Source organism: Protobothrops mucrosquamatus, unplaced genomic scaffold, assembly GCF_001527695.2.
Source record: "Protobothrops mucrosquamatus isolate PMUCROS unplaced genomic scaffold, P.Mucros_1.0 scaffold69, whole genome shotgun sequence".
Taxonomy (NCBI): Eukaryota; Metazoa; Chordata; class Lepidosauria; order Squamata; family Viperidae; genus Protobothrops; species Protobothrops mucrosquamatus.
Window position 1 is genome coordinate 628241 of NW_015386447.1, and position 11989 is coordinate 640229.

Consider the following 11989-nt stretch of genomic DNA (forward strand, 5'->3'; position numbering starts at 1 on the left):
TACTCTTCACCCTTCTGTTGTTACCATGTCTATGAAAAATGGGACTTAGGGAAACAAACTGAAGAATTGCATTTAGAATCCTTGGAAAGTAACATTTTGCACAAGATATATGGAGAAAATTTAGATTGCTTTTAAAAATTGGTATAAACATCTCTATGCTATAAATTCTTCAGTTTCAACTTAATGCCATGCTTAGTTTCTGATGACCTCTATGAAATTGTATGGAAACATTGCTTCATTTTCAAGATTTCTAGTTAGCAGGAATAGTAGTAGTAATATAGTAATTTCTTCCCACTCAGTATAGAATTCATTCTTTTTACCACTGATTAATATACTGTGTGCTTTCTCAGGTATTGGTTTTTTGTTGTTTAAAACCCTCTTAGGAGATTTTCTCCCCCCTCCCCCTTGTTTTAACATTTATTATTTTAAATTTCCTCTAGTAATAAGAAACTAGTAATGTTGATATATGAGGCTATAAAAATGAACAGGAGTTATAATAGTCTGTAGGCAAACTGATTACATACATAAACATACTTTTGTCAAGTCAGAGGAATTATGATGAGAGGGGAAAAAAAGCACATGGTGTTTAGTGGAAAGGTGGTCTTGATAGTATAAGATGAGAATGGAAATAGTCACATACATCCCATAGTTGATTTAGCATTCCAAAACACTGAGTCAGGGAATGAGGGAATATTTCTGTCAAGATCAAAACATACATTTTAGTACACCACTTTGATTTCTTTAAAACACTATTATTATTTCTATTTGTCTCTCCACATAGCTGATGACAAAAATATAGCATCTATACGTCATTGTCTACGGTACTATTCTGATAAGCTGCTAATTCTTTGTTTCTGTTTCTTTTTATAAGGTCCTGCAAAGCAAGAGTTTCAATCATTGGCCTGTCTCCTTTGGGAGATAACATACAACTTGATTCTAAAATGGGGATATTAATATTTCTTAGACTTTAGCAAAGCACTAAGTTGAAGTAACTGAAAATCTATAGCTATGTCTTAGGATTAAGCTCTGTCTTAATGTCTTCAGCGTATTAAGAGTGTTCCAGGACACGCTAACTCTTGTGAGGGAAAAAGCCGAGAGAATTCTGAATTGGTTAACCAAAACAATAAATACCATACAGTAGGATGAATATTCATAAGCTCAGCTTTCTGGCCATCTAATAGTTGTATCTTACAATCTTACTGTATTATTTGGAATGTGAAACCATGTGGAGATGACTTTTCTAGAGCAGCCCAATTTGAGGCAGAGGCTTTATTTTTGATAGCAGGAAGAAAGAAAGTCTTCCTACAATGAGTGGCCAGAAATATTTGCTCTTAAATGTATTCCCCTGTATTTCCAGGGTTTACTGGATTAGAGTTTTTGCAGAACATGCTAACAGATCAAAGAGTTCATACAAAAAGGGCCAGATAGTTTATTGTTTTACTTTCTTTTCCTCCCTCTTATTAGATGGCTATGCAGCTGTTTACAAAAAACAATTTCCTATAATCATATTCCAAGGACTGAGAAAAAAAACCAGGTATTCTTCTTAACCAATTTAAATGCATAACAAGTGGTGAATGAAACAGTCGGAAGTGAATTGGACAAAAATATATTGACCAGCAGAGGAAATCAGTTTCTTGAATAATTTTTCTATGCAATAATGAGTGCTTTTATGATTTCTGAGTACAGTATTAAACTTTTTTCTGAAAATGTATTGGAAGAGTCTGATACACAGATGAAAAGAAAATGCAAGTAAATGGCAGGGTATTTAATTAATAGGAGAACCTGTATTCCCTTTCATTGAGTCAATTGTACAACAAAGGAACCCTTGATTGAAAGATATGATATTCTGCATATTGGTTTGTGTAAAAAATTTTATGACAATAGATTAAAAAAAGTATTCAGACTTTCCACTATGTATTCATATAAACCAATAGCTACTTTCTGAGCATTTATCAGTATTTCTTGTTAGAATTTTTGGTAGATGTCAGTATAGACTATTTCTACTATTTTTCAAGTGTATTTTCATGGGGAAATATATTTTCAATATCTCGCTTGCAGTGGTAAAAGTGCTATTGCAAATAAATTACCTTAGTTTTGATTATTAACGGATTGTGCTTAACAAAAGAGCATCAGCTCCCTAATGAGATTCCATGCACTCTGCAAATCCTATTTTTTTCTTATTTCAGGTAAGAGTGCCCTTCAGTTAAAAAAAGGGGAATGAAGAAATCTTTACTTTGAAGAATCTTATCTTAAACTATTCCAGTATTCTAACTTTAATACAAATTTCCCATTGTATGATCTCATAAATTCTGTGATCTTTATCACATTGTCTTATTGACACTGATGTGATTTGAAGCTTCTCATATGCTAGAGAAGCACATAAAGCATAGGATGCCAATTTTTGGATGCATGGGGAATTGATCTTTTCTTATTGTTAAGATGTTATAGGGCGCAATAGTGGCTGAACCAGTTGAAAACATGGAAGGTACAGATGACGTGGGATGTATGTATATAATACTTTAGGATTTCTGTTGGGTATAGGTAGTCAAACCTTTCTCTTTTAATGGGAACAGATAAAGAAAACTTGCTGTCACATAGCACATAGCCTACAAGTGTATATCCTACGGTCATACCTTTCTTCTTTTGCTGCTGTCCCTCGTGGCAGTTTCCTTGTGCACCTAGAAGAATTATCTAAACTCCCTCTTGTTTTGAAATTAAGAAATGTATGATGATTGTGCTACATTTTTCAGCAAATTAAGAATGTATGTTGTTGTGCATTCTATAATATTCTATCCACTACTTAAGGTTCCCCAGAAATTTTCAAGATCTTGAAGATAAACTTGTAAGGAAAGTTTATTATTGTAAATAAGGTGTTTTTTTATTTTGACATCTTTTTACAAGTTGAATGCATTTGTATGTAAATACCTGCAACATTGATTTTTTTAAAAATTCTCAGATTTTTATTAAATGTAAAATTATATTGATTGTAAACATTGTATAGATATAAACAAAATAGTATTTTATTTTTAAACATGTACAGTTTGTGCACTATCATTTTGTGTTCTGCTTGTGTTTTATAATTCTTCCCCTGCAGGAAAAACAAAAAGCAAAACAAATTATCTTACATTTAAATACCCAAATTTAAGACTGTAATTTTTAAGAAGGTAAACAACTAAAATGTCCAGCAATTCTGTCTGTGGTTTCCCACTAATTTGTTCCAATTTCATTTGTCCACCTGCTCAGCCATAGTGAGAAACAAAAAATAGCCAGGCTGATTCTTGGACACAACATAAAATGTTGTAAATAGTGGGTCAGAGCATCGCTTTAATTGCTATGCAAAGACAGTAGTTTGCTGGTAGTTTTCAGATCTATTGATCAGCAAGTTTTTTAGGGATAGGAAAATGCATTTGGGGCTGCTACGTTTTTAGAAAATGTGACTTGGAGTACAGTGTATTTGGGCTGTGTAATGCTTTGACTTGATTCCAAAAAGAGACCTAGAACAGTGTTTTTCAAATATGGCAACTTTAAGATCCTAACTGGGAATTCTGGGAGTTGAAGTTTAGACATTTTAAAGTTGTCAGGTTTGAAAAACACTGACCCAAAGGATGCTTTGGAAGAGAGATGGTTCTTTTGCTGAAATGCTACATTACGACTCTCGCACCCTTTTGGAATCAGTTGCAAAGCACCACCCAGACCTCTGGATGGAAAAAAAGTCTCCTTTGTTCTTAAGATTTCCTTTAAATATACAGCAGGTTTAACCTAGAGAAAAGCAGATGCAGAATTCCAGTGTTTAGTATTTTTTTTAATCAAAGTGAAGACAATTGGGCTGTGTCATTAGCTGCCAAATAATCATTAGGAGAAAGTCCAAATATAGTTAAAAGTTAACAAACATCTTTAAGTAATGCATATTGATAATACTGAGACATGCTTTAATTTAAATTTAGCAAAGCATGGTACAAATATCTACACAGCTTCCTCAAACATAGTTCTGGGATTAAACAATAGGGTAGAAGATTGGATCTTTTCTGTCTTACCCATATAACAATTATTTTGCACAAGCTTAAATGAACAGCAGATAAGAGATTGTAGATTATCAGAAGATAATTCACCATTTGGCAATAGTGATAGATGATTAGCAAGGTAAATAACATTGTAATACTGGATTACCTGTCAGAGAACCAAACATCTAAGTTAAAAGAAATGTTATAATGCATATGACAGTCTCATGGACAGGAAAAGCACCTTCCAGCTAAGCAGGGAAAGTATGTTTTGTATAAAAAAGTGTACCATCCTCCCTCTGAAAAGGAGGCAGGTTGCACTGTTCACATTGTCTAAAGTACTATAGGAAGAAAAGGGATGGTGTCTTCAGTACAAAAAGAATGAGTTACTATCATTTTATGTAGTAAATGCAACAGTTGCAAAATGTTTTATATAAGGATCTCTGCAATATTTCAGTACTGTATAAGTATTTCTGACTAATCAAGAAACACAACATAAGTACAGTGGAACCTTGGTGCTCATTGTTAATTGGTTCTGGGGGGCATGATATATACCTAACACGAGTACCAAACAAATTTCTCCCATAAGGCAGGGGTCCCCAACCCCGGTCCATGGACCAGTACTGGGCAGTAACATACCAGCAACTGGTCCATACAAACAAGGAAAGCCACAGGATGCAGGCAGCACACAAAGCCCCGCCCCTTTAGTCCGCAGAAAAAATCTCTCCTTTTGGGTCCCTGGAGCCCAAAAGGTTGGTGACCTCTGCCATAAGGAATAATATAATGAGTCACAAGGCAACTGACCCCGACAAGTTCTAGCTTGTGCATTGAATACCAAACAAACATGAATACTGGGACAACATTTTTGTGTCAAAATGCATTGAGTACCAAATTCAATGAGTTTCAAAGCAATTGAATACCAAGGTTCCACTGTAGCCAAAAGGGGAATCATTCCGTGTGCATTTGGTAAATTACAAACTAAGAAACTACAATGCTGGGTATAAACCTTATCCATTATAAGAAAGTGAAGAAAGGCCACAGAGAACCTATGAACACCCCAGCTTGATTAGTCTCAATATAATGCATTATACTGATCTGATCAAGCTGATGTTGAGGACATGATTTTTGCAGTGTTCAGATGTTTCTATATGGGAATTGTTTCAAAGATGCTTCTTTCCAATGTGTACTTGGTGCTCTCTTCTGACTGCTCCACACAGCAAATTTCACTGTGAAGCATCGAACGCTGTTCTTATCCTGTAGCTCAGAAGACAGGAATCTTGTTCCTTGGCACAGAATCCAAATCATCATCCAGGGTAAGCAGGCCCTAGAGCAAGAATGTATCACAGGCACATCAAGAGATTTGTATGTGTTTTTTTTTCTTGGTACAAAATGGAAGAATAGGCAGAAATGACTTATCACTTTTGTAATCAGGATAGTTCTGACATCTTCCTCCTAGAAATCTGAATAGTAGTTGTTTTTCCCCCTGCACATAATACTTATTTTAGGATTTGGTGATACAAATACCATATTGTAAGATGTCATTATCTATTTTACAGCAAACTGATAGGGCTGTGATGGCGAACCTACAATAGTGCCCAAACTGCAACCCAAAACCCACTTATTTATCGCAAAGTGCCAGGGCTGCATCAGCATTGTGGTGCCCTCGGGGGGGGGGCATGGCCCACTGAGTGGGCATGGCTGCAGTGGTTATTGGGTGAACGTGGCCGGGGCCAGGATGGCAGGGGCCAGTCCCTCGCCATCTCCGGGGCATCCCGGGGGGCCAACGCTGCTTGCTCGGTCACTTCCTGACCTGTCCGTTCCAAACGCCATGTGCTCGCTATTCTGGCGAACTTTGCTGGGGCAATGGCGCACGTGCCCACAGAGAGGGCTTGGAGTGCCACCTCTGGCACGCGTGCTATAGGTTCGCCACCACTGTGATAGGGCCAAGAATCATGTGTAGTGATACAATGCAAATACCATAATAACTTTTATGTTTTGTATTGTACACTGCCCAGAGGTGCTCCGTGAGGGAGATGGATAGTCTCCAAATTTAATATATCAATAAAATTATAGTACTTGCATTCTGATGTCTAATGCAAACATGTAACTCATAGCAATTAATGTGACAAGTTCAATAATATTTTGTCATTTTCCCTCCTCTGGTGGACATCCTTGTTACTTCAGTTCTGTAAAGAATCTGAGATACAATCTGGTTGAACTGGTGACAAAGGGAACATTATTTATACTGTGCTCAGATTTTCTCATGTGGGAGTTGTTTAAATCAGTAACCTTTAAATACAGCCCAAATATGTTCTGGAAGTGCTCCTTCCAAGGATATTTTTCCAAGCCAAGAATAACAACAACAGCAACAACAAAAAGCAAGCTGGCTAAATAGGAAAGAGAGATGGGATCTTTTCAAACCATCAGAAGCATCCTCTGGCTTCTAAAATTAACACATTTTAGGCAAGACAGCCATGCTGGCCCAAGAAAGAGGCTGGATACATTAGTACACTGTGTATTGGGCATTTGTTTGGATGGGGGAGTTTGAATACATCTTTGGGCAATTGTTTCCATCCTGGTACATGGTTATCAAGAGCCAAATGAACTATTTCCATCAGATTAGGGTATTCAGCTGTCCCAGCTGTTAATCCAACTACTGATGCTTTGCAATAAGATTTTTTTCTATTTTGACCATTTTTGTTAGAGGTTATTTTTCCATGCCTTTCCTTCTTAACACAGGTTTAAGTGGAATATAACAGGAAGTTGTTTGTGTCTGACTCAAATAGTATGTTATTTTTAGATAAGCCTACAGGGTATTTTTTTCCCCTCAAATTATTTTTAAAAGAAAATAATCTTTCCTCCAGCAAAAGACCCCTGTTTTGCTGGTTGGATTTTCTAGTAGTTGCAATAGTATTTTAATTTAGCCCACACAATACCTAAGCACTATGCAATCAAATAATAAAATATTACAACATACATAATATTCACAAAATTATCTAAAACATACTTAGGGATAGCATTCAACATAATTTAAAACAGTTCCAGGCACTATCCAGAAAATATTGGTTCTTCCCTTTCCAATTTAATAAAGATAATTAAAAAGGAATACCAGCCCTTTCTTAAAATTGGAAACTCATTTCTTTAGAATGATCTAAATAATGAGCTGTTTCCTTAAGTGATCTGATTAAGCTTGCTGAATGAATGGACATATACTTAAAATACAACACCCTCATGATCTATTGAGCCAAGCACATTCAAGCAAAGAAAATAGCACCATTGAGACTGGTAACTCTGTTGCTAAATGATGTAGTCATAAAAAGAAAAATCACGTGATTGCACTTGACTTACAATGGCAGTTTGTCAATGACCTCCAAGCAAGTAATTAAACACAATGTTGTGACTGTGACTCGTAATCTCCTGCTTGTTTCCCCATTGATTTGCTTTTTGGAAGCCAGAGGTGAAGGTTGGAAATGGTGATCATGTGACTGGGGTACTGCAACCACTGTAAATGTGTACTGGTTGCCAAGTGCCCAAATTGTGATCACATGACTGCAAGGATGCTACAACAACTGTAACTTCAAGGAGCAGTTGTAAATCTAATTTTTTTAGTGCCATTGGAATTTCAAATGGTCACTTAATGTTTGATAAGTGAGGACTTATTTAGGGATAGCACCTATTTTTATTACGGAAGATAAACCATTTTCATTGCAACAAAGGAAATACTACAAACTATACAATATTTATACTGTTCAATAGGGCTAGGAATATACCTAACATGATTTACTTTAGGGCATTATTTTGTTATTAAGAAAAATCTCACCAAGAATGAAAAGAACAAGGCAGCAGCTGAAAGGAAGTGCCAGATATCATGGTCATCAAAGAATCCCAGAAGGATACATGGTCGGTTTTTTTCACGAGACTGTGCTGGAGTTTCCTGGAGGAAATGATAAAACCAGTGAATTCTAGATGTTCTCCAATGAAAGATGTAACCTTATGTCTGATCTAGCCTTATACCTCAATGATTAAATGTTCTTCGCTACCTAACTATGAAAAGCACAGTAAGCAAACTCACTAATCCAATCTAAGGAGGAAACAAGTGGTGAAGAGGATAAAACGGATGAATGAATCTATTAAGGTTTTCTATGTCAGGGCTTTTCAACCGGCGGTATGCGTACCACCAGTGGTATGCGAGCACCTGGCTGGTGGTACGTGTAGGATGGGTTGAAAAAAATGTAAAAAAAATGTTTAAAAAGTGTAAAAGTGGATGAGGTGAAGCGGCAGCAGCACCGCACAGGCTTGTGGCAAAGTCAGCTGGAACTGCAGGTTGCCTGGGTCCTACTGAGAGCCCAGGATCAAAGCATGCAGCTCCAGCTGATTGGCGGCGGCCTTGGGGGTAGCAGGCAGCCTCAAGCAGTCTTCAGTGGAGATTCTGCTGGAGCTGCGCGACGCATTGTCTGGGTTCCCCCTGCCCCCACCCAGATGCCCTCACCTCCCCCAAGTGTTTTTTTTTACTCACCTGCTTTCAGTAGCATTCCCTTTCTCCTGTCCTTCTCAGCCTTCATGTGTTTGTGAGACAAAAAAAAAAGTTCCATGAGACTTTCTAACTTCTTGCGAGAAGTTAGAAAGTCTCATGGAACTTTTTTCTTTTTTACCTACAAACACGTGGCGAAGGCAGAGAAGCAAAAGGAGAAAGGTAGCACAGCTGAAAGCAGGTGAGTAAAAAAATGCTTGGGGGAGGCAAGGGCATCTGGGCGGGGGCGCCAACCTTACCCTGCATGGTGGCGAGAGGGTTAACGGGTGCGGGGGGCCCAGGAGGAGCTGCACAAAGCAGGCAGAGGGGAGGCTGGGCAGATTGTGGGCGCCGGCAAGCGAGCAAGATGGGCAGGGGCGCAAATCGGTGTGTGCTCAGAAACGCCGATCTCGTGCTCCTGCTCATCTCATTTGCTTGCAGAAAGCTGTAAAGTTTACAGCACCGCCTTTTGGGAGGGGGGAATAAGAATGGGCAAGCTGAGCAGGGCGGGATTGGCAGCTGCGCGTCGTTGCTCTGACTACCATTAGAGGGCGTGGGGGGCCTCCCTGGCAAGGCCCCGCGTGCTCTTCCCGCCGGTCTCATGGCTGCCCTCCGGTCGCTGGGCTCGGCTCTCGTCTAGAGAGCAAGGCCCATTTTCACCCACAGGTCAGTGCAGCGATGGGGCTGGAGCCCGAAAAGCGCTCCTTTGCACCCGGGGAAGGGCTGGAGTTGCTGCAGCTGCATTTTGGCTCGTTGCTGAGGAGCCTCCCGAGGTCCAGCCTGGTGCTGAGGCTCCGCCATGCCCATAAAAGAAATGCCCGGGGCTGCGCGTGGCTCCGGGCTGCGGCTGCAACAAAGAATGAGCTGCTTCCCCGCTCGCTGCTTTTCTTTGGCTGCGGCCGTGCACAATGCACCAGAGGGAGTCCGGCAGCCGCGGCTCTTTCCCTGCCCCGTGCGCTCCATTGCCTGCGCTCTCCCCCTACGGAAGAACAGTGGCTGTGCTGGGCTTCCGGCTGCATCGAGCGCAACCGCCGCTCCTTTTCAAAGGAAGCAGCCAAGGAGAAGCAGCAGGCAGGAACCGCAGCAGCCGTCGTCGCACAGCCGTCTGGCTCAGCAACAGCAGCAGTGGCGGCAGCAGCAGCCAAACTCCAATTGCCTCCTCTGGGCTCTTTTATGCCCTCCCCGCTCTCGTAGTGCTGGACAATGGGAGGGAGGGAGGGACAATGGGAGGGAGGGAAGGAAGGAAGGAAGGGACAATGGGAGGGAGAGAGGGAGGAAAGGAAGGTGCCCATGCCTGTCCCACCCCCCTCCACCAGAGACTCACAGATCCCCCCCACATCCCCACCTGCACCCCCCACAACCTGAGTGATGAGCTGGCCATTGACTTCGCTTGTCAAAAAGTTGCAAAAGGTGATCACATGACCCTGGGACACTGTGACCGTCATAAGTATGAATCAGTTGCCAAGCATCCGAATGTAAATCACATGACCCTGAGGATGCTGCAACAGCATTAAGTGTGAAAAATGGTCATAATTTGCTTTTTTCAGTGCCGTTTTAACTTTGAACAGTCACTAAGCGAATTGTTGTAAGTCAAGGACTACCTGTACTTTATAATTGTTTCCTTTTTTTTTTTTTTGGTCAAGTTTTGACACCTTGTTGGGCGACTGGTGGTACTCAGATATTGCCTTATCCTAAAAGTAGTACAATGGGTGAAAAGGTTGAAAAGCCCTGTTCTATGTAAGCTGCTCTGAGATTTTTAGAGGGCATTTAATTAAGTAGCTATGTAATAAAATAAATATCAAATATAAATAAAATTATATAGTACCAACTATATAATGCCCATGAATTTCAAATGCTAAAATGTCAAATAATTTTCTTCAGCAGCATTAATAAGGTTTTATAAGTAATTGGTGAAACTGAGTTACACATCAAAAATATGATTTTGCTTTTTTAATGGTTTGCTCTGGCTTTACCAAACCTGGTATTTAGGCAAATAGATTGGTCCTTATATAGGTAGAAATTTACAGTCTTGATGTTAAGGAATAGTTTCAAGAGATGTGTTCTTTATAAATTTTTGAAATGTATTTATATTATAAAAAAGGGAAGGAGAAAATGGAATAATGTGTTACTATATGACCTACATTCAACAATAAGTTAAAGTATCACACTAGTTTTATATTAATATTCTATAGATCTTAACATAAGAAATTAGGTCACAGTGGAGGAAGCCAAAGCTGAATTTTAAATCAAAACAAATTTGATTGTGAAATTTTGTCCACATGCTCTCTAATGCTTCTTTGACTCCTTTCCTTCTGGTAACTTTTGGTCATTTCAAATACTCCTGAAGTACAACAGAAACAAGAAAAAAGGGAAGGAACCTACCTCCCAGCTACTGGGGTTCTGGAAAAAGAAATAAAGAGCTGCAGCCCAAAGCACAGCTGTGGCTACAATACAAAAGAGGGGGAACGGCAATAGCTTCTCTGAACTGCGGAGCTGGAAAGACAAAAAGTATAATATTTGAATGGGCATTTCCTATGAGATACACAAAAAAGGCTCAAAAAGGATGTAAGGGAGAACTAATCAAATTTTTAGAAAAGCTAGCATTTTCTCTTCAAGCCACTCTAGCTTTCTCTAACTTTAAAGAGCTTTCTTTTCAAGAGCTTTCAACCCCAACCCTAGTTGAAAGTTAAGAGGAATCTGCCTGAATTTGTTCCAACTTACCATGTTCTTAGCATTCCTAGAAATCTAAAATGTGCAGCTATCCTAAAATAACAGCAATTCACACCTAGGTCCTTCAGGAAGGGGGCTAATCTCATCTTTGACTGAAAGTATGGGGCCCTTCCTCTTCCTTCTTTTCACCTGGCATTTCCATATAAGGAGCCTGATGATAATTGTAAACTTTGTTAAATTGTGTTTTCCCCTTTTAAGTTTGAGGTTGTGGAATGTAGTTAATACCTGTCTTTAAATTAATAGTTGATTTGTGCTTTTCCAAGTTTAGATAGATCATATGTATTCCAATTATTATTATTATTAATAATAATAATAATAATAATAATAAGAATAAGAAGAAGAAGAAGAAGAAGAAGAAGAAGAAGAAGAAGAAGAAGAAGAAGAAGAAGAAGAAGTTGGAAGGGACTTTGGAGGTCATCTAGTCCAGCCCCTTGCTCAGGCAGGAAACCCTATACCATTTCAGACAAATGGCTGTCCAATCTCTTCTTAAAAACTTCCAGTGTTGGAGCATTCACAGCTTCTGGAGGCAGGTTGTTCCATTAGTTCAGGCATGTGTGATGGCGGACCTACCGGCTCCGGCTCCGTAGCGGCGGTGGTCCGTCGGCGGAGATGGGGGTGTCAAAGAAGGTCCGGGGGTGCTCGCCGGCCAGGAATGAGTGAGAGGAGAGGGTCGGCGAGCGAAGAGGACGGGTGCCGGACCGCAGGACCGCCAGGTTTGGCTGGGCGGGGCGGCGAACGGAGCTGCGATGCC

The 11989-nt window shown here is 39.7% G+C and overlaps 1 protein-coding gene across 1 annotated transcript in view; it reads right to left on the reverse strand.

Moving 5' to 3' along the window:
• Positions 1–4911: 4911 nt before the first annotated feature.
• The window catches only part of SIDT1 (SID1 transmembrane family member 1), an 82030-nt gene continuing 74952 nt past the window's right edge, over positions 4912–11989 (reverse strand). The window contains exons 24-26 of the mRNA XM_015812108.1: positions 10891–11001; positions 7819–7932; positions 4912–5322 (exon numbers count right to left, since the gene is read on the reverse strand). Coding sequence (XP_015667594.1) covers positions 5260–5322; positions 7819–7932; positions 10891–11001 — 288 coding nt within the window. The 3' untranslated portion in view covers positions 4912–5259. The remainder of the gene's footprint in view (positions 5323–7818; positions 7933–10890; positions 11002–11989) is intronic.